The 24,084-nt window shown below is 36.7% G+C and overlaps 1 protein-coding gene across 7 annotated transcripts in view; it reads left to right on the plus strand.

Moving 5' to 3' along the window:
* RIMS2 (regulating synaptic membrane exocytosis 2) overlaps positions 1-24,084 on the plus strand; it is a 436,528-nt gene that overhangs the window by 386,675 nt on the left and 25,769 nt on the right. Inside the window, exon 1 of one of the 7 annotated variants that reach the window (XM_006212156.4) lies at positions 23,338-23,589. The exons of the other annotated variants lie outside the window; for them this stretch is intronic. Within the exon in view, the coding sequence (XP_006212218.1) occupies positions 23,448-23,589 (142 nt within the window). The 5' untranslated portion in view covers positions 23,338-23,447. Of the gene's footprint in view, positions 1-23,337; positions 23,590-24,084 lie in introns of those variants that run through there. 7 annotated transcript variants of the gene reach the window in all.

A 24,084-nucleotide genomic window follows, 5' to 3' on the forward strand; every position in this document is an offset into this window, starting at 1 on the left:
AGAAATCATGAGATTTTGTAGAAGTAAGACCAGCCAGACTCTAAGACTTCACTTTGATAAAGTTTATCAGGCTTGAATCCAGCATGCTTCTCTTAACAGTGAATACCTTCCAACATCACACACTCTTCTTTGTCAGAAATTCTTATTATGAGAGGTTGAAATGATACAGAGGGTTTTTAATAATCTTTTTTTATTGTGACCTCACAGAAGGTTGCAAAAATAATACATAGTGTCTCATGTATCCTTCATCCAGTTTCCCGTGGTGGTAATATCTTCAGTAAATATAGTATAATATTACAACCAGAAAAAATGCTAACTAAACAACAGACATTAGATATGATAAGTGAATATGGGGGGAATCTAGAAAGTTTTCCATATGTGAGATGATGACAGACTTAGTGGCTGTGGTGGTCTACTCAGGCTGCTGTAACAATACTACAGAATGGGTGGCTTAAACAAGAGAAATTTGTTTCTCACGATTCTGGAGGCTAAGTCCAAGGTCAGGGTGCCAGCGAATTTAGTTCTCTAGGGAAGGCACTTCCTGGCTTGCAGACAGCTACCATCTTACTATGTCCTCTGATGCCTCAGGGAGAGAGAAGGCAAGCTTTCTGGTGTCTTTTCTTATAAGGGCACTACTTCCATGGGGAGGGCCCCACTCTTATCTAAACCTAATTACCTCCTAAAGGCCCCGTCTCCAAATACCATCACATTGGGGGGCTGGTGCTTCAACATATGAATCCAAGGGAGGAACACAGTTTAGTCCATGGTGATGGTAGAAGCATTTATCACAGTAAGGAATGCAGGTAAGGAGAGAAAAACTGTTCCTATCTTGGGAATGCTAAGTTTTGAAACGGCTATGGAAAAATCTAGGAGGCAGCTGATAAACCAGGCTGAAGTTGGAGCATTGGGTTAGGCTGCATATATAGTATGAGAGATCTGGGAGTCATCAAAAATCATAGTTAGTAAGATGGGAACTGATGGAGCCTAACATCTTATTAAACATGTGTTCAATAGGACAGTGCTTACTGGTTGGTAATGAAAGTTACAGAAAGAGGAGTTCAGCTTGGGAACCATTTGTCAGGGAAGTTTTATTAAAGTAGAATCCTTTAAGTTGTTTAAATAGAGAGGGTGTGTCAGTGTGAGTGTGGGGGTGTGTGTTGTTAAATTATGAAGCAAGCCAAATTTAATCTGAATCTCTAAAGACAAGAAACTCATTCATTGATTTGCTTCAGACATCACAGAATGCCAGAAATGGAAGGGACCATCTAATCCAACTATCCATTGGTTGCTTGAATCCTCTCATACCACCTCCCAGGGTTACTGTCCTGTGATAATAAACACCTCCAGTGACAGGGAATTGGCTACTTAAAGAAAAGGATACTTACTTCATCTTTCCAAGAGTGTTGATTATGATTTGTTTCTGACTTGCTGTGACTTCCATCCATTGGTCTAGTTCTATTCTTTGGACTTATGTCACTGTTACACGACAGCTTTACCTTTTTCCAAAGAAAGTTCTGATGTCCTGCCTGAGGTTTGTTTTTTTTTCTAGTCTTTACCCTTTTTGTCTTTACTATTCAAGTCTCCAAATACTTCGATTCTACTCCTCCAAATGTATTCAAGCTTGCATATATTTCTCCTTAAGATTAGCACTGAAGAGTGAGTGAGGTTCTGAGTGTACAGTGATTATACTGATGCAGGATGGATGGTCATCTCCTTTCCTATAGTTTTGAGATTATGCATCTGTTTTGACAGCCTGTGAGCACACTGACTTTTGGGGTATCTAGTTAACAGCCCTACCATTTCATAGATAATTTCAAACCATCAAAAGTAAGAAAGATGCAGTTGCTGCTGTCAGGTTTTGAGTCGTTGTAGAGGGTTGCAACGATTTTAAAAGCTGATTCCTCCAGTATCTTGCTTTGTCAAACATTTGAGGAATGTTATATTTAATCTTTCTCTTTTCTGTTTGTGAATGTGTTTTAGTCTCTTTCTCTTCTAGGATGGGAAAGAGTAGGGAAAGGTTGTGATAGATAGGATCAAGTAAAAACATGCAGTCATTTCTTCGTGACCATTTAAGAAATGCAGTGATTTCTTAATGAACATTTCTTAAGACCAGAGGAGGTAAAGAGTGTCACCAAAAATGTCCTGCTTTTTTTGGAGTCTCTATTTTAGCGGGATCTAATTTTCATTATTTGCTTCTGAAAAAATAACTTGATCCATAAAGTGAAACGTAGTCTGTATCCCTGGGGGGTTTATGGTGGGACCTATCTCAAGATAGTGATAATCAAGCCTGTCATTACAAGTCTTATTTTTGTGAAGATTGTGCCGTGGCTTCTGCCTATGAAATGAATAGGCTCCTGCAAAAAAAAAAAATATAGCTGTCTGTAAATTACCATTGTTATTTATATCATCATACTCTACCTAATAGGTATTTTTGTGGTGGAATAAATCTTCTACTTACCTGTTTCATATTATATGTCTCAGGACTCTGGTTTTCAGATCAGTAAAATGTGACCTAAAATGAGGCACTGTGCAAACTAGAGTAAGTTTTGTGTTTTTCCAAGAAACAGTTGAGCTTAAGACCAAAATATGGGAGGTTTGGAAGGAAGTGTATTGAAAGCAACACGTGGCTTAAAAGCCAAAAATCGATTGTCTAGAAGCTGAAGCAGTTTCAAAGAAACTATTATCTAAGGGCAAAGTATCTTGCACTAATTAGTACTTAACCCTGTAAATATTTGACTACTTCTAATCTGTTAATAATAAGCAATCAAATGGTGCAATGTAGACTTGTTAGTTTAGACCATATCAGCATAGCCCTGTGGCAGAGCTTTAAGTAAATTATCCTTTGCCTGGAAAATAAATTCATTTCCCACGAAGAGCAGTTATCCTAGAAAAGTGTTTGTCCCCAGAAGAGTTAAAGCTAATGAAATGTTTTCACTATTAATATATATGAACCAAAAAAAATGTAGTTTTACTGTAAAAGAGAAGCTAGGGTGCTGAAACAGTTAAAAGATTTTTTGGGGGGGGCAAGTTTATTCATAAGTAAGAGGTCTTTCAATTGCAGGCAGTAGTGAATGGGTGTTTATGAATTCTGGTGGAAAAATCAAGGAGCAACAATATCTGTATTGAAAGGATAGGGTCATTTGTTCGGTACAATATAATACCTCTTTGGCAGTACATTATTTGGTTCTAAGTGAAATATGCTGTAAATGCCTACTTTGTGAAACTGTAGGTCAAGTTCTAGTCTGAATCATTTTGTAATGTTACATTACAGGCAGAAGGAAAACTCACTGAGAGCATTTATGACTAAGAAATTTCAATATAAGAGCATAAAAATCCTATTTTGATAGGAAAATTATAATATGCATGCTTTAAATTTTAAAAGAGAAAAACATTTCTTGCTATTGGAACACTAGTATCTCTTTATCTTGCTGATACCAAAAAAGCTGAAGGTAAAAATATTTATTCTCTCCATTTTAAATGTATTACATAATGCAAAAGTGGCTCAGCTAGTGCCACATATAAGTACCACTGAAAACAAAGTTGCTGTTCTATCTGCTTCACTTGAATGAAATCCAAGAACTTACCTTTCTTGAGATGAAACCTGGAATTTAACACTGAGAAGAACCATGTGAACATTTTTTCCAAGATCTTAAGTTGAACTTTAGGTTTTCTTTCTGTTAGCATGAGTCCGCCAGTGAAAAATGGTGATTTCATTCATTCCTTCAACAAATACTCCTTGAATACCCACTGTGTGCAAGCACAGTACCAGGTACTGAGGATACAGCAGGGAAATGAGACAGACATGTGGTATCCATCATTGTGTGGATTAGGACCGGCAGAGACATTTAACAGATAATCACACTGGGGAGTGGTTGAAAGGAGGTAGCACCAGGAAACAGGGTGGAAAGGGGTCACCCGGGTCCACACTGAGAGAAGAGTTTGTCTCTCTCCCTTCTTCTCTCTCTGTCTCTCCCCTTTAATCCCTATTTTTCTCCCCGCATCTGTTAGACTGGTAATCTTAATATGTTTAATGTGTACCTTCAGTGTAGGTATTATTGCATTATTGTTCATATACACATTTATGTGTTTATGCATTTTTAATTTACATTCCCTTTTTACTCTTCTAACTGAGCATAATGGTTTTCAGAGCATCTGTGTGTATGATAAGTCATCTATTTTTAATTGCTGTGTAGTACTTCCTGGCATGCACTTACATTTTTCCTCTCTATTCTTCCAATGCAGAACATCCAGATATACTCCAACTCCACCACCACAAATAACACTAAGATGAATATCCTCCTTTATGTCTCCTTATGAGCCCGAATGAGAATTTCTTTTACATATATCTATATATACCCAGAACTACATTTATCAAGTTGTTTGGTGTGTGTTTAATTAATTTGGCCAGGTTCTGCCAACTTCTTCACCAACTCTCCTGCTCTAGTCCACTTTCCAACCAGCAGTGCCTAACAGTCTCTGTATCCCAACCTCCCTGCCAACAATTGGCATTACTTCCTAATTTTTATACGCTAATACAAGTATTTCTTAGACTAGCATGAGTGGTGATTAGCATGATTGATATTAACAATGAGTGATTTCTCATTGTTGTATTAACTTGTATTTCTCTAATAACCAATGAGTTTGAATGTCTGTTTCTAGCCATCAGTCTTTCTGTTTGCTCTAATGTGAATTGCCTGTTTCTAACTCTTGCTCATTTTTTTGTTGGGGTTGCTATCTTTACCTTTTTCGTTTTCAAGACCTTCTGATATTAATCCCTTCCTTGGTTTGAGATACTACAAAAATTTTCTCCATATCTATTACCTGGAAGATTTCTTTTCATTATGAATGTGATGGGGTAAAATCTGGAAGAATCCAGAACCCCTCAAAGCAAGACTTACCCACTAGGCAGTACAGGCATGATGCCTAGAACCTGGGAGGATCTTTAAATGGCCCTTTTCACAGTAGCTGCAGTATTTTCTAGACTGCTTGAAATAAATTCCCATAGCAAATATCAATATTATGAGAGTTTTCCCTTTTTCCGTATTACTAAAATGTTTCTGTATTCCAATTTTGTATTTGATTCTTTGTTGCATATGATTCCTTTGTAAGGAATCATCTTCAGATATGCTGGCTCCAAAATTCATGTTTTAGAGCAAGCAAGCTTTCTGCAAAGAGTTTACCAAAATTATGAGCAGTTAAGCTTTTAGAGTTTACAAACATTATTGTGCATTATTTATACTGTATGATCATACAACTTTTCAAAATCTTCATGGTGTTTTGATAATTTTTTTTCTCAAAAACATCTTTATGTCAGACTGAATGTGAAAACAAATCAATCAAAGTGTTTTTTGAGCTATCACTACATATAAAATACTATGTTAGACATAGAGTGGGGACATGAGGGTGAATCGAAATAAATTCAAATAAATAAAACATAATAGTGTTCCTCTTAATGTTCTGTTAGGCATATTCATTCATTTATTAGCAAAAATTATTATTGATTATCTATTCTATGACACAAAAAATGTCTGACCCATCAAGGGTATTCAGTAAGTACTTGAATGAATGAACAAATGAACATAATTATAACATAACTTTTAATATTGTGTAGCAGAGATAGACTCCAGATACTATGGAATCTCAAAGAAGGACCATTCAAATTCCCAAGGCCTGCCACAATGATCAGGGGTGGATGTAGGTGGGAATTTTAAATTACTGGGTAGATCAGTGCATCCTAACACTAATTTAGTAACAACTCTTGGGTTTTTATATTCTTTCAGAGCTGTCACAAAATTTTCAAAATATTCTCATATAAACTTTAACTCACTTTAATTTGATATATGTCATTAATGATGTCTAGGAGAAGGAGATGGTCATGAAGGCAAATGAACAACTGAGGGATATAAAGGATTCAGTATTACAGGTTTAAATGATGATATTGGATAAAGACATTTTAGAGATACAAGATTTTACATTTCTATTACATTTAATTAGGTAGAAAATGACTCAGTTAATTTTTAATGTTTTCAGTGCTTAAAAAATTAGCTCGGCTTCTAGTACTGAGCACTTCAGATGATGAAAGTAAGAAACTTAATGTTCACTTTTGATTTGTTTCCTAATAAGTAGAGGTAATAAAACATGCGTTCAGGGCATCCTTTACTCTGGAGAATAGGATAAGTTATAATTGCATTCAGTAGAGCTTTTTTAAATATCAAAATATAATTGGGAAGTAACGATTTGGAATGCTAATGAAGAAAAATCAATTTCAAGAGCCATGTCCACAGTAAGAGTAGTCAGATGATTCGTTCACATTCACCACAGAAGCTGGTATTAGCAGTTTTCATTTTAACTCTTTTCTTTAACAGAATAAAGAAATAAGAATCAGGGTATTCCTGTTGTTCTTAAACTGCTCCTTTATTAGAATTTATTTCGATAAAACAGTGTCCTCAGAAGCAGATCAGTGAGCTGGGCCCTGATCATTGTGGTGAGCCCTGAGAATCTGAGTAACATCATCAATAATGTACAGTTTCTGCCCTTAAGGAACTTAGTGTCTTATGTCTTTAGTCTTAAAGTCTTGTATAAAACTGTAGTGACAAGTGTGGTTTTTTTTCTTGACACGTGTGTTTTTCTAAGAGACTATGTAAATAATTTACCTTTGTTTAAACTGGAAGTGTAATATCCATCATTGGTAAGGAAACACCGATTGTTAAAACAGCAGAAGTAATTAGAAAATACCATTTGATTTATGGAAATTCACTTTACAGCTAAGCTTTTATGATACAAAGAGACCTGCTTGATTGGGACATCAAAATTGTACTAGGTGTTTTAAAAAAAATTAAGAATAGATCTAAATAATGGCTAGGTAAACTTCTTAAATCCTTAGGGGAAAAATGAAAGCTGTTGAAAGCACTGTAAAGCTAAAGACGACAGGGGACTATCTCAAAGGATATTTTATTACTTTGCTAGAGCTGCCTTAACAAAATCCTGTGGATTGCATGGCTTAAACAACAGTTATTTGCTTGTAGCTCTGGAGGCTGGAACTCCTTTCTCCTTGACTTGTCGGTGGCACCTCTTGCTGTCTATTTATATGGTCTTTTCTCTGGACACACACATCCCTGGTGTCAATTTGTGTGTCCAAATTTCTTATGAGAACATCAGTCATGTTGGATTAAGTGTGAACATTTCATACAGCCTCCCTTTAACTTAATCACCTCTTTCAAATCCTTATTTCCAAATGCAAAAAAAAAAAAAAAACCCAAAAAACTAGGGATTGGGACTTCAACACAGGCGTTTTAAAGGAACACAATTCAGCCGTAGCACCTATGAAGTGGTATTATATATAAGAGATGTGAATCACAATACATTTTCTTCAATTTACTAGGAACAAGGATGGGATGAAATGTAAAGGATAGTGTCTACACCTTAAGACTTCCATAACCTGGAAGTACTGGAGGTTGGGAAGTATCTTTCCCAAATATTTAGAAGTATAACTAACTGAATGCCTTCATGTAAAGCTGTTCTTATAGACAGAAATACTGGTACCTTCTCAAGATGTTTTCAGATCTTAAAGATATTGTCATTTTTCCCAGTCTCTCAAATATAAAATGATTTATCAGGCCTAGAAGCTACAAAACATTTATAATAGTAACACCTTTAATAGAATTATCCAGTTCTTTTACCAGGAAAAAATTTATTTTGAGATTAGAAAGTTACCTGCAATTTTTAATGCCAAAAAATTTCATTATGTAAGATATGGCTATCATTATATTCAAAAAAGAATTATATTAGAAAAGATTGTGTGAAAGGGATTTTTAAATAGTAAATTTCTTAAAGTTATTTATATCATGTCTGATAAATATATTATGACCCAAGTGCAGAGACCTATTTTAAATGATCAAAAGGGTTCTAAGTTAAGCAAGCAACTTAGGACCATGCAAAGCAACTGAATTTTCAACGTAAGTTTTAGAAGTTATTTTTCATGCAACTAGAAGCTGTACTTTGTGTTTTAATTACAACACTAAGTGAAATTATTGAAACAGTTCATCCATTAGAAGCTGCTTCTGAAGCATTCAGTTCAGACTTCACGCTTTTGCTTTGGTGATTTATATGGAGAATGGCTGTAGCTACTTCTCATTGAGTAAGGGAAGAGACAAAACCAATAGTGTGAATGTTTTAAACTGAGACGTCCCACGTCTGCAGAGCTGTTCCACAGTCAGCATGGCAGAAGTAGTCGGAGCAGCAAGACCCTCAGCCTTCCACTCCACCCACAGGAAAATGCTAGATGAAACACAGTGAAATCATTTTGGGACATACATTTATCCAGAATCCATCTGGCCACTTGAATACAGTAAAATCTGTGAGCAGTTATTCACATATGGACTTACACTAAAATATAAATAAGTGTACTATACAGTATGCCATGTCGTGAATCTGTATACATGTACAATGTTAGGGGAAATTTCTGAACTTTTGTAAATACATCTGACACTCTGATAATCTTTGTGATGTTTACATCAGAGTCATGGATTAATGCAAACTACATGTTAAACTTATCTTCTGTCGGTGGAATTAATCCACTTAGATATCCGCTTTGCCAGGCTTCATTTAGTCAAGAACCTGTCTTGTCTGACATAATGGTATTATGTTCATGTGTAACATCTGTGTGTGGGGTCCTCCCTCTGCCCCAGAGTGTTTCACAGAGGCTGGTATTAAATTTCTTGGATAGTTAATGAAGTTTGAATAATTAAATATATACGCACAGATGGTTCTTTAACATACAAATGCCTGTCTGAAAAACTGGACTCAACCCCTCAACCTCCACCTCTAGAACACCTGATTTAAAAAAAAGAGAATTATTTGGCCTTTTTAGCAAATTTGTGTTGAGTTTTAGAGGAAGGAGAAAAGCCATAAAATACAGCAAGTACACAGGACCAGCGAGCCCAGAGAAGAATCTTAGGAGAGCCTAGTTTATGTGTGAGAAAATGTACCAGCTCCTGCTAATTTTGCCTAGGTATTTTTAAAAATCACCTTGAACAATGCCTGAAATTTCACCAGTTAGTTAAGGATATTGTTTGAAAATGAGAATATCTCTGAAAGATGAATTCATTGCACCAGTTCATTTTAATCTTAAAGCCAACCCGAAGGTAGCAGTGCTTCAAGAGTTGAGGTCTTGTAAGAGGGAGAACCTGGAGCTGATGATTTGGAATTTCTGAGCTTCAGACAGAGAAAGATGCAGACAAATTATGAAGAGAAGTGGTAAAGAAATCTAAATATAATACCAGGAAGACTGAAAGTGCAAATTACCTGAAAATGTTTAGTATAAGTAGAGGCACAAAGACAAAAAGACAGAGGGAGAGAGACCAGATTAGGAAAACAGAAGGCTATGGAAGAAAGTAGTAACTGTCTTTTAAATATTACAGAAGGCACCACTAGAACCTGGAGGCTGTTTTTGACATCACAGTAAAAATAATCGTTATTATTTATTTATTTTTATTGACATATAGTTGATTTGTAATGTGTTAGTTTCTGGTGTATAGCATAGTGATTCAGTTATATATATGTATATATAATTTTCATATTCTTTTTCATTATAGGCTATTACAAGGTATTGACTATAGTTCCCTGTGCTATACAGTCAGACCTTGTTTATTTTATATAGTACTTTGTATCTACTAATCCCAAACTCCTAATTTATTCCTCCCCCAACCCCTTTCCCCTTTGGTAACCCTAGTTTGTTTTCTGTGTCTGTGAGTCTGTTTCCATTTTCTAAATAAGTTCATTTGTATCATTTTTTAGATTCCACATATAAGTTATTTATTTGTCTTTGTCCAATTTGCTTCACTTACTCTGATAATCTCTAGGTCCATCCATGTCGCTACAAAGAGCATTATTTCATTCTTTTCTGTGGCTGAGTAGTATTCCATTGTGTATATATATTTACCCCACCTTCTTTATCCAGTCATCTGTCAGTGGACATTTAGGTTGCTTCCACATCTTGGCTATTGTAAATAGTGCTACACAAACACTATTGTGCGGGTGCGGGTGCCTTTTCGAATTAGAGTTTTCTTTGTATGTATGCCCAGGAGTAGGATTGCTGGATCATATGGTAACTCTATTTTTAGTTATTTAAGGAGCCTCCATACTATCCTCCATAGAACATTGTCCCAAATTACATTCTCACCAACAGTGTAAGAGGGTTCCCTTTTCTCCACACCCTCTCCAGCATTCATCATTTGTGGACTTTTTATTGATGGCCATTCTGACTGGTGTGTGGTCTTGATTTGCGTTTCTCTGATAATTATAATTAGCAATTTTGAGCATCTTTTCATGTGCCTGTTGGCCATCTGTGTGTCTTTGGAGAAATATCTGTTTATATCTTCTGCCCATTTTTTGATTAGGTTGTTTGTTTTTTTGTTATTGAGTTATATGAGCTGTTTATATATTTTGGAATTTAAGCCCTTGTCAGTGGCATCATTTGCAAATATTTTCTCCCAGTCTATAGGTTGTCTTTTCGTTTTGTTTATGGTTTCCTTTGTTGTGCAAAAGCTTATAAGTTAGATTAGGTCCCATTTGTTTATATTGGCTATTATTTCTATTGCCTTGGGAGAGTGACTTAGGAAAACATTGCTACAGTTTATATCAAGGAATGTTTTGTCTATGTTCTCTTCTAGGAGTTTTATAGTGTCCTGTCTTATATAATTTAAGTCATTTTGAGTTTAGTAAAAATAATTATTTAGTAATTAAAACTGTAGTTCTCCATCACTGGACGTTTTCAAAGAAGACTGTGCAGGTATAAATCCTGCACTGCATCAAATATTAAATTGTATCTGTCACCTCCACTGTACCTTGGAATTTCACAGAGCCTTTGCTTGGAATGAAGGTTCTATACTTTGTGAGAGTGCTCTGGAGGAAAATTAAAGGGGGTTCTTTTAAACTGAAAAAGGTATTTTTGCAAAGGATTTATTCCTCTCCTGATCCCCACGTACACATACCTCTTTTTTTTCTTTAATATCATGGGAATCGTCATAAAATTCAGAATGCCCACATTTGCCCATGGGAATGCAGCACGCAGGCCTTCCCATCTGACTCGGCACGGTGGCAGGCTGCTTCCTGCTTTCTTCTCCTCTCCAAGTTATACTCCTTTCACTACAATTGACCTTTCAAGGCCAGTGAAAATTGATACAACTTGAAGCAATATGTAGCAATATTTTAAATAACTTGTTAAGGAGCTATCTTATATGTGGACAAAAGGCAGCTCTGACATAAACATTCTTTGGATCTGGAGTAAATTGACTTTGCAATCACATGTCTGTTGAAAGAAAACTTCCATTAGAGGCTTTAGAACAAGGAATCCTTCCTCTGGATGTTTGACATTATGCTACTTAAAATGAAGAGCTAGGTTTTAAAACTGGAAGCTCACAGCAAAATTCTGTTTTATTTTATTATATTAACTTAACAGGCTCACATGTCTCCTACATATTAGGTACTGGTTGGGGAGAGTGTACAGTAGGGAATAAAGCAGATAATCTTTGTTTTGTTAGAAGATTCAGTTGAGTAAGGAGAGAATGAAATATAAACAAATACATTTATAAATTTGCCTTTGGGATAATGTTATGAAGAAAAAGAAAAGGGTGTCACGCGAGGGGGTGAAAACGCCCTCCTAGTCTCGACTGGATGGCCTGGAGAGGCGTTTCAGGCTGAGTCCTAAGAAATGAGAAGTCAGTCATGAGAAAAGACCACGGGGCAGAATTTAGCCTGGAGGAGGGACGTGCCAGTGTTGTTTCAGCCTGGTGGTCGGTGAAGAGTGTGGTTTGTGATAAAGTTAGAGACACGCGGGCCCTTCGAGGCCATGCTGTGTGTTTGTATTTTATGTAATTGCAGTAAGAAGATACTGAAGTGTTTCTAGGAGGGTAATGACATGACCCAACATATATTTTTAAAAGATAATCCTGGCTGCTTTATGAATAATGTCTTGAGGGTAAGAGTGAAAGTGGCTTGAAATAGGATTAGAGAAGTTGATAGTTATGAGATCTATTTAGAGATAGAATGGATAGAATTTGAGGATGATTTGGATGACAGGAGGCATCTCATCTCTTGGTTTATTCTTTCTGAGTCACTTTGTGCCTCTGTAATTTAATAATCAGTGTGTATGCATGATAACCATACTGTAAGGGAAAGTAAGGAATACAAGATGATGTCCAGATTTCTGGTTTGAGCGGCTTATTGGCTGATGATGTCATTTATTAAGAGAGGGAGGTAAGAAAAGGGGCAGATTTCTGGGGGAAAGAAATCCAGAGTAGAGTTTGAGAGATCTGTGAGATGTTATAGTGGTGATGTCAAGTAGATGGTTATCAGCTCCGAAATGCAAATGAGAGGTCTGCACTCAAAAATAAGTTTGAGTGAATGCATGAGGGTTTTAACACTGAAAACGGAATTGATCATCTAGAGGGAAAGTATAATGAGAGAAGGGGGCCCAGGTACAAATGGTAAAGATGTTAAAGGTACAAATTTGATAGAAGAGGTGAAGTCAGCCACCAGGATTGATGAGGAGATGCCAGAGAAATGGGAGGAAAAGTATAAGGATGGGATCTGATGGAACTCAAGAGAAGATAATGCTTTCAGATTGAAAGAGTGGTCAGCTCTGTAGAATGCTGCTCGGAGAGCCAGTAAGATGAGGTCTTGAAAGTCCCACTGGATGTGACAACATGGTAGTCACTTTGGACCTTCTAAAGAGCAGATTTATTTTCAACTTATTATATTTCTTTGGTTTATTCTTTCTGAGTCATTTTGTGCCTCTATAATCTAATAAATTGTGTGTGTATGCATGGTAACCAAAGTAATTTATTTTTTAGATTTCTCCTTTAGTTCTGTTTTCCTGTTGAGTACTGTGCTTTTCCACAATTGTATTTTAGAAGGTGATAATCCTACAATTAAAAAAAAATAATGTCCTGTGGTCTTGAAAGTGTGGCATTATTATGGTCAAAACAGGAGCACTTAGGCTGTCTTGGTTTTGCTTCGGTGCTCCTATCTTGAATGCCTTTACACTGCATACACGTGTTCCAGATACATTCTGGTCCATTATAATCTCTTTATTTTTAATTACATAGCATTAGTTGATCTGTTAGCTTTTCTATACTTATCTATTCAAATAACAATTAATGAGTGAAAGTAATAGATTTAATCAATGACGAGTTAATTCGTAAATGATAGTGTCTGCTACTTCTACTACCTAGCACTTTTGCATGGACATGGTGGCACTCAATAAATATTTACTATTGTTTAATGATGAATGGTTGAATGGTCAGTTAGTTCTACTAGGCTAACAATCAGTTGTCTTTGTTAAACATTTTCAATAGATTACCTTTTGATGAGAATATATATTCATTGACCCTTCACATATAGTTTTGTAAACAATTATTCAATGTACAGAAATGTAAAAGGTTTTAAACCCACGTTTAACTGTCTAGGCTTCACCAGATCCAACCACTAATGAATGGATGTGTAACTTTTTATCTTATACTTCAGCACATAAGAAATGGGGGCTAGTACTGGCAGTTTACATAGATATGTTTTAGAGATGGATGTATGAATTTTTAAAAAATCCTTGAGAGAAAGTCATTGTATAAAACAAAGTATTATGCAGTGACAGACATAATAAGTAAAAAAAAATGGGAAAAACTGAATCATGGGAAATGCCTGTTATAGGAGCCAGAAGAGTTTTTATAGGGATTCTTATAATATTGTTGACACAACTGTCAATAATTGCTTCATTGGCATTAATTTTTAAAAAATTTAAACTGACACACACACGGAACATTATAGAAAACATAATTTGAAGAATTTTTCTTATAGTTACTGTGATCATTATAGTAAGAAACACATGTTGATTGTAGATTCTCATAGAGTTAGTCTCCAAAGTTGTTTTACATTTGTCTTAATGGAATCCACTATGGAAAAAAATATGATCTTTCTCATTCCCAAAAACTTGTATTAAAAGGAATACCTTATTGTGTGGAAGCAAAGAACTTCAATTATAGGGACACATTTCTCTCCCATTGTTTATGTCAGAAGTTCATCCACAGAGAGGTGGAAGCGAAGGAGACACGATGATTTGATAAGTCCTGGGTAATCAGAGTAGTAATTAATGTAAGGCTGAGAGTAAAGTTGGGACAAGACTATGGGTAGAGGTGGGACTCAGATCGAAGAGTGAGGAGTGAGTGGAGCTCTGGTTCTGCACGGGACTGGGGCAAACTGTGTCTTAAAAGGTGGACAAGTGGCTGTTCCCCTCATGCTATGACTTTGTATTTACTTCCGAGCGCCAGGGTTCTATGACAAGCACCTGCTAAGTGCCTATAGGAGGCAGAGAACTTACCCTTTGTCAGCTGATCTTAACCCATAATCTGAAGTTGAGAGTAAAAATGAATCATTTGTAATAAAGAAATTAGAAATAGTGCCAAAATTTTTATATTGTTTTAAATTGCAGTTACCTTAAATATGATTCATGTAATTGCTACATGTAATATGTAGCAATTACATGTTTTAAGATCACTGTCCTTAAAGTATCTTTCAGTGTTTATTTAGATACCGTGAAAGATTCATGAAGATATAAAGTTTTTATTTTTGCCTTGCCCAGGGAACCTGTAAGATGCTGCCTTCATAGTGTGAAGTACAGTATTGTTTGAAATGAAATTGATAGCTTGTAACAGTGAATTGTGAAGCAATGACTTTTTTCTAGATGTTAGATCGATGCCAGATAGTCACAAAAAAATAATGCAGAACAGAAAATAAAGGAATCAGAAATTCTACACCACAGTTTTTCTGTGCCCAAATGCTGGTGAATGGTGGCTGGACTAAATAAACATTTTTGGAAAAACTTTTTGAATGATATTGCCAAATTAAATTTTTTTTTCATATTTGATTATTTCTTGGGCTGTAACTCATGCATCAAGACTTCTGGCTCCTCCCCAGATCTCTTTTCACAATTTGGTGTCAGATACGGGAAAAGAGCTTGGGATTTGAAATGCTGCTCCATTAGGTTGAGTTGCAGAGGGAGTTGTCAAGAAGAATCCAAGTTATAAAGCAGTGGTCAAGGAGAAGCATTATAGAATTTCTCTTAACTAGAACACATATTGATTTGCCTCTTTATAATTACTTGTATCTCTTAGACAGTTTCTGTGTGACACCCCGAATGTACCTCTTTCTGAGACTGTTTCCTCTGGGAAGTAGTCCTCGGTCTTGTTAGATCTGAGCTTCTCACCTTATTGTGGGAGTGTAAATAAAGTATATTAGGTAGAACCATTTTGAATTGAATTTTAGGAGAGAAACATGTTTAATCTGTATTGTTACCTCCTTTTATGAAGTTTCATATCAACAAGACAAACACTTACTTAAAGGCATCTTTAACTGACTGCCTTAAGTGGGAATCAGCTGGTGATGAGTTGCGCAGTTCGGTTTGAGTTGGCTGCTTTGCACACAGTCTTGACTGTTTATCAAATGTACTGAGCTACGAATAGAACTACCTTCAGGCAGGAGTTCACTTATGCCCAATCTAGATGATGTTTGACCTGGATCTGTAGAACATGAATATTTTTCATGGGCTTTTTTTTTTTTTTTTTTGGCAATATAGTATTTAAAATCCTGTGATTTTTTTTTTTAATATTTTGACAGAATCATCATTCTTCTCTACTGCCTTTGATTTTTAACAGCTTTAAATAACTTTTTTATAAATCTTATGCCTTGACATAAAATGAAAAATAATAAGGTGCCCACAGTTTAAAAGTCAACTGGATAATGAAGCCAAATTTCTGTGAACATTTTAAAATTTTCTATTTTTACGTCCATATGGTATCAAGCAGTTTCAACAATGTATAAGCATTTATATATAACGAACATGTGATTCAGTTAAAGAAAATGGTAATCAGGAGAAGTCTTTTCTCCTACGTATGTTGAAGTGAATATATGAAGCTTTAGCCAGTAAAGAAAAAGAAGGACTATGAACAAGGAGGAATTAGACCTAATTGTGATCAGGAGAATCCCTCTATTTTCCATGCATCCCTGATACTATTCCCATCACGCTGTGGTGTAAGGAATGAATGAGTAGTGAGTAAAGGAATAGGGAATGAATAAATTAATAATGAATGAATACAGCAGTTTAAATGCATACACTTTGTGTAAATACTGTGTCATTGTTGGTGCTGGTATCTGAAACGTACATAAACTTGCTGTGTATTTGTGCAGAATGTTCATCTTGATGCTGTTGATCTCCTAATGATAGGAGAAGTTGCCGGGTAATGTTCATTTAGGGTCCCATGGGAATTACAGTAGAAGAAATGTTTCTTCTTTTCTCTCAAATGTTTGAGAATGTTACCATGAAGCCAGTATAAATTTATCACAAAGCCAGAGCATTGGTTGAATTAGTGGAAGAGAATACTGGAGCAGGAAGTTTCTCAGACTTGGAACCCATCCTTCCCACAACCACTGTTCTAAAGGACTGGAAAAAGAGAGGCTCTCATAAGGAGCCCTAACACATACCCATTTCCTGGGATCCCAAAGAGGCACATACAGTATAGTTATTATGGTCAGGGAGAGCGACTTCAGTTTTCAGTTTCATTCACCCCTATTTTCTGCTTACCAAATAGCCTTCAAGATGCTGCTCAGGTATCTCTTCTTCTGTAAGGTCTTCTTTGGCCCATCTAAGTAGAGTTGGTCACTCCCTATTTTATGTCACCAGAGTACCTAGAAGCTATGACAAATACACTATTTATTCCACTGTATTACATTGATTTGCTTCCTTGTCTGTTATCCTCCTTATTCCCTACCACCAGACTCGGCTTCTTAAGAGCCAAACCCATCTTTTGTGTGTGTTTTACCCAAAGATCCTAGGGAAGGGCCTGAGATACGGTGCTCAATAAGTATCAGAATGTATGAGGGAACACAGTGTGAAGGCCATCATTCATTAGAAAGAAACCTATCTGAATGATTGAAACATAATGGTATTTCATACACCTCTTTTGCCTGGTTCTAAACAAATTTCTCTTTCTTCTCTGCTTTTGATCTTTAACTTATCATCAGAACATGCTTAATCTTATCAGTGAAGTAAAACATTTTCTTTTTTATGAATATTTTTATTTTTATTTGAAAATCATATTTCACATGATTGTTTTAAAACTTTTATACAAGGTATGAACATTCCTTTTTTAAATTTTGCTATTTATCCAAAATACTTGGCTTAATGATTGACTTCATTTCACTTGGGGAAATAAACTTTCAAGGATGGACCAAATACCAGTAAATTAGAAATCTCATGAATGTGTATTTCCTATTTTCTCTGGAGGCTTGAGTTCTTGTGATTCTGTCTGAAGTCGTACCTGTACACTGACTCCTAAAACTTCCTTGAGGACATTTAGCTAGAGTTTTGGATTCCTGCTGATAGCTAAAGGAAGATTTTCAGACATGTCATGTAATAAAACAGCTACCATGCTGAAAGTTCCCTATGACAAAAAAACAGTTCTTCCTCTCTAACTGCTGATATTAATGGGTTCCCTTAAGCAGTGTCACTTAGCAGTTTAAAGTATGGATTATACCATCAGAAGGCCTGGATTCGTTGGCACTGGACAAATAATACTGTGCATCAAACTTCATGGGCTTAAATCCTGGTTTCATTTCTTAACCTGTGTGACCTTGGCAGGAGACCTACCCTCAATGTGCCTCATGTTTCTCATCTATAAGATAAAGATATTAATAATAATATCTCTCTCATCAGGCTGTGTTTAGTAAATGAGTTGATGTGCTGGTATGTAAAATTGTTTAGTAAAAGGCCTGGCATCTAGTAAGTGGGATGTAAGTGTTTGCTTATTCACCCTGGAGAGTGAACTCCATGAGGGTAGAGATCTCTGTCTGTTTTTGTTCATTACTGTATCCCTAGTGACTAGAATGCTCCCAGACACTCAACATATTGCATTTATTGAATGAATATGCATCACTCTTCTTGTCTGTGAGAATAATGAGACTGGCTACCTTATGGAGTGTTTGTGAAGATTAAATGAGCCAATGTGTATGAACAACATAACAACAGCTATTATCAACAGCTGTTATCACCATCATTATTATTATACATAAAGGGCCATAATTAATATTGGAGCTCAAACATTTGTTCTTTCCCTGTATTGTCTAGCAATTCTGCTTTTAAGACTCATGACTTTGACCTCTAGGGTTTTTTCCCTTCGTTCCTCAGCCAAATTTTATCACAATTTTTTAGCCTAATCAATAAACTAGTTTACTTCCATGGACATTTTCTATTATAAGATCAAAGCAAAATATTATAAAAATTATCATTTCAGAAAGTGTGAAAATGCTAATCCTTTCATCTTTCTTTTTTATCTTTTCATACCCTAAACATCTTTGACTTCATCAACCTTTGGGAAAGTTTTGGTTTGACCAGTTGCTGAAGTATAACATCTGCTATTGACCTTTGAAATCTACTGGGTAAACATCAAAAATACTTTTGAAAACTGAAATCACAAAAGGTTACAATTTACTTGTGTCATATTGACATGAGGCTGAGGATGGGAGAAAAGATTGTATATTTTGGATTTCATATTCAAGTCAAGGGTAATTTCCCAAGTCTATTAAATACTTTTAGCAATTAGAAGTCATAAAATTCTTGACTATGGATTTTCTCTCTCAGGACTTAAATGCAAAGATATTTTTATAGCTATATATATATATTTTTTTATATATATATATTTTTTACATATATATATTTATATAAGGACTCTGAGAGTTGGTTTTGAATAAAACAAACCAAAATAAATCCATAAGTATTCCTATTTATTTAAGTTATTTGCTGTATAGAGGAATGGTCCAAAGTGGCAAAGGTAAATTGACATCAATTGTGAAGACCGAGATGAATTCCGGTATTACCAAGAGCAAATGTGTATCAAGAAAAAAAAGGTAAGTTTACTTTCCAGCATGGCTCTATAACCTATCCTGAGCAATTCCTGTCTCTTCTAGCAACCAACCATTTCTGGGTTGACTAGAAACACTAAATAGTGACCAGAGTAACAGTAAGAGTCCTTTTTCTATTTCTTGTTAGCATACCCACTTCTGGGCCTTACTGCTTGCTTTCCCACTGTTTCCCGGGGGACTTACTTCCTCCTGCCTTCTCTTTATTAGTAGTTTGCATTCTCATCATCATCACCAACATCATTTCTAGCACCGAAAAGGGGAAGGCTGCCAAGGCACAACTGTGTTCCCAGTTGAACTAATCCTTGGTCTAGACACTATGTAACTACTTCACATAATAATCTTTTTATGCATTTGCTTAAATGACCTAGCCTCAACTTCAGGAATAAATATCATTTAACATATTTTAAATTTTTGATGATTTTTTTGGAGAAACTATTACAAAAACTATACATAAATTATATGTAACTTTCTAGCCCTGTTAGAACTGATGAACTGAAATACATATATGGCTGTGTAATATTGATATGTTTTGATTAAAAGGGCAAATATAGATTTAACATTGGTGTATAGTTAGAATAAACATTATGGCTATTTAAATACATTTTTTCAACATTTATTTTATCTTGAACCAAATAATATAGTATACAGTTCATATTATATCTCTCATCTCTGTTTGGTGTATGTTTCATCCATGTCTATGTATATGGTATGAGACACCTGTCATATAGTGTACAGGGCACTGAACCGGAAATCAGAAAATCTGAATTTAACTTTTGTTCTGCCACTTTCTAATTAAGCAAGTCATTTAATATTATTGTCTTTATTAGCTTATCTATAAAGAAGAAATAATGATGACACTCTCAGGATTGATGTAAGAATGAAGCGGCATAATTGGTGTGATGTGCTTTATATTCATCAAATAGAATGCTATATTATATGCAAGCTGTATTAATAGGTCTATATATCTTTTCTTCAAAAATATGATTTTATAGTTAATGGTAGAGCCTTTTCAAGGCCATAATTTGCTTTTAGAAAGCAATTAATTACATATGTTTGTGACTCACTTTTCCTCTGATTATTTTTGGATGAGCAAGGAAGTTATAGAAACAATTTGAATACTGGATTATAATGATTCTGGAATTACACTTAGCTTTGTGTAAGGAAACTATATAGTGGCCCATCATTTGACAACTATATTCAAAGCCTTTTGAATGTACATTCTGGTATGGAGGAAATAACATTTCCAATCTTTTATCAGTAGTTTATTTTTTATATAAATTTTTAAATTCCTTTGGAGTTGGTAGTACATTTATCAGAATGGGATAAGGAATAATACATCAACTTTTAAAAAAAAACACTTAAGCCAGAATTATTATTTATATAAGATTTATTATACATAGAAAAATAGTGTAGCATAGGACCCAGAACAGTAGAATTGTAAATTTCCTCAATAAGTTCAGTATACTCCACAAGTTCTCATTCAAGACTAGAGGTCTCTGGCCGTTACTATAGGTTGTCTCTCTGATATCTGTTCTTACTCTTTTTCCTTGAAGCTTTCTTCCCTGAAATAAGGTGATTTTCTTCTCTAGTTCTTCCTATTTCTCTTTGTGCCATTCTGCTATAACTTACCGATATCTCTGAGATCCAAACTATAGGAAAAATTACCAAAAAGCTTCCCAGGACAACTTTGTTCTGCAACTGGAAGACGTAAGTGATGCTTATGAAGAAATAGATGCCACAAGGCTATTCCAGACTAACCTCTTGGTGCATAAAGCCAGGTTATTAACATAGAGACCGCAGGACCCAAGGAACATGGTGTGACTACTGATCCAGTTCTTAGATTCTCTGTCCCCATGCAGTCATTAGTAGAAACCCAAGATAATTCCCTTCCAAAGTGACTTTTGTCATTATGATGTCCCTGGATGCCAAAAAAAACTTTTCTACCGTTGGCCAATTAATTTTTCTAGGATTTTCCTACTTAGTCCTTCTTCCTTGATGTTTTCTTTTTGGTCACAACTCAGTGCACACATGTGAACACACAGATGCATAGATATTCATGAAACAGTACTGCAATTGATAACAGTAACTACACAGACTACACTTTGATTTTTTATTTCATTTAATTTTTCAGAATGCTGATCAAAACCTAGTAAGTTATTTTCATGACTCACTAAAGATTTGGGACCCTCAGTTAAAAAAAAATTAGATGACTTTCAATAGTCCTTCCAGTTTCCAAAATTTTATGATTCTCTTTATTCTTATAGTGAAAATTTCATTTAATGAAAAAGTTTCTATTCTCTGAATAAAAACAGTGTTATGAAAAAGTGCCTATGGAGTTCTTGGTTTTATCAGTGTTCTATTGAAATGCTGGTATTTTAGGGAGGCAAATAATAAATAGGAAATTGAACTAAGAGAGAGTTGTCAGATTAATGGAAAAGGACAAAAGCCTATCAGAAAAACAGAACCAAGAAACCTGGATGATCCTAAGTCTAAGCAACCAAAAGTTATTATGTAATAGCATTCGTATTTGCACTGAAAGTGTCCTGATTTTTAGAAAGCTTTGAGAGGACTGTTAGTTGAGTGCTTTTTTTTTTTTTTTTTTTTTTTTTTTGGTTGGAAGGGGATACTTTCTCAATTGTGATGTGCTACAGCCAGGTGTTAACATACCTAGAAGGCCCTGTGTGATCTGTCCCCTTCTCTGCTTCTTGTCTCTCTGACCTCCTTTCCTTCCTACTCACTTCACTTCAGCTGCCCTGGCCTCTGCTCCACAGACACATCAGGACAGCACATTTGAGGCCCTTTGCCCTGGAGGGCCTCAAACTAACTCTCTTCTTCGCATATCTGAATGGCGTATTTCCTCCACTTCTTCAAACCTCTGTTCAAATATTATCTTGTCAGTGATGCCCATCCTGATAGCCCTTTTTTAATTGCAGTCTGTCCCATACCCCTTAACTTTATTTTTTGCCATTTCCATCTCCCTTTTAACACTGTATAATCTACTGATTTATTGTGTCTGTCTCTCCCACTAATAGAATGTAAGCTTCATGAAAGCAGGAATGTTTATCTGCTTTGATCACTGTATGTCCTAAGGTGTTTACGAAGGTACCTGACGTACACTAGGAGCTCAATTAATATTAACTGAATGAGTGTATCTCCCAGTACGTCAAGCAAAGAACTCGTATACTACTCAGGAAATATTTATCATATGAAAGAACCATTTTAGATTGTATAATTTACATTTTACAAAACACTTCTGAAGTCCTCTCACATAGCCAACAAGCAAGCTGTGACATGGTTACAACTGGCATCATTGTACCCTACCTTCCCCTCACTACCCCCCGCCCCAGGTAGGGAGACTGGGAGGTCAGGTGGCTTGTCTAAGGATGTGAAAAGTAGGACAGTCTTCTGACTCCTGCTAAAATGGAATTGCAGTTGCTTTATGTTCTGGGATAGAGATTTGCAGTTTGTAGAATGTGACGTTATTTCACATATAAACTGTTTTGCTTCTAGTATGTCTGTGTTGCTTCCAAATTTAAATTAAAAGAATGTTACCTTTTATTTAGATGCTAACGCCTGCCTATTGTCATTCTCAACAATAGGTAACAGATTATTTAATTTGGAGAAAGAATGCATTTAAAGGTCCTAAAATTAAAGCAAAATGGATAAACATCAGAGTACTTTTTTTTAGTGTTGGTGCTTTTTCAGGCTCTTGATTTTTTTTTTAACCTTTTTACCCTATGTTAACTTTTTATCTAACAAAGAAGGTAAAAGAGAAAGCTTTAATTCTAGGCTCTCGTGGAACCTGTTTGAAAATTGGGGAACCTTTATTTTATGACTTGGAGAAAATTTCAATGTTTTCTGTTGATGCTTGAAGGGCGTTAACAAATTTTAAGGGAAACTAAGGAAAGAGAAAGTGACTACCAACAGTTTGCCTGATATAGAATCCACCTGCGATGCCTAACGTATTGCATCTAATTAATGATCATTCTCTGGTGTTACCCATGCGAGGGGAGGAAGGAGAAACAGCAGGAGCTACTCCAGGTCAGAGGTGCCCAGAACCCGAGGTGCGCGCTCAGGAGCGGCCAGCCCACCGAGGTGCTGCAGCCGCCGCCGCCTCCCCCTCCGGCAGCTGATTGGCGGGGGCCTCGGCATCAGCGGCATCTCCCTGCGAAGGGAGGGCGACAAGACCGACTCGCAGCCACAGCCTCCCGGAACCTCGGCTCCCTCCTGGCGAGACCTCGGATTTTCACCGCTAGCGGCCGCGTCTCGGCTCGCCACCGCCTGGATCCCCTCCCCGAAAAAGTGGAAGTCCCGGCCGCCAGGGAAGCCACGTCTGGTCCGGACCGGGTCAGGGAGGCGGGGGCCAGTACCCCCAGGGTCCCGCGGCACCTTCCCGGCCCCCAAAGCGTTGCGGTCGCCGCGCCCCAGCCGCCAAGACGCCTCGTATCTTGTACCGCGGGAAGAGCGGGTCTTCGTCCAAGATGGGCCGCCAGGGCTTGGGGGGCGCCGGCGCCGCGGGGCGCTCCATGCAGCGCTCCCAGAGCCGGAGCAGCCTCTCCGCCTCCTTCGAGGCGCTGGCCGGCTACTTCCCCTGCATGAACTCCCTGGAGGAGGAAGATGGAGGTGAGACTGTCTGTAGTTAGTGTTCTGTGTACATCTCACATTCCGGAAAGTCGGTGGTTGGAGGGCTGGCAGGGGAGACAGAACTCCAGGTACACTCCGCTCTCGGGGACTGAGCTGGGGCCGAGACCCCCGGCGCGCCAGCTGAACCGAGAAGTTCAGTTGATTGGTTGTTTAAAAAGCTCCAAGGCGCTGGCTCGGGAAACCGCTTTCCTAGCGAAGTTGAATTACCCAGTCCTCGGGAGTGGGATGAGGATGCAGACTGGCGGGAAGCAAGGCAGCCCTGTTGGGTGCTCTGTGTTCGTTTACTCTCGTCTCGGTGTTAGCATTTGGCTTTGAGGACAGAAATAACCAAGAGTGAAAGGGAAAAGCAACAGCAAAACTTTGAAACAGGAGTCTCAGCCTGTGAAAAGTTAAGATCCAAATGAGGGGAAGGGCTGATACAATGCACAGGTCAAGGGCTGACAGTACTAAAAGCTGGTTTGTGCTGTGGACACT

This window comes from Vicugna pacos, chromosome 25 (assembly GCF_048564905.1).
Source record: "Vicugna pacos chromosome 25, VicPac4, whole genome shotgun sequence".
NCBI classification, from domain to species: Eukaryota; Metazoa; Chordata; class Mammalia; order Artiodactyla; family Camelidae; genus Vicugna; species Vicugna pacos.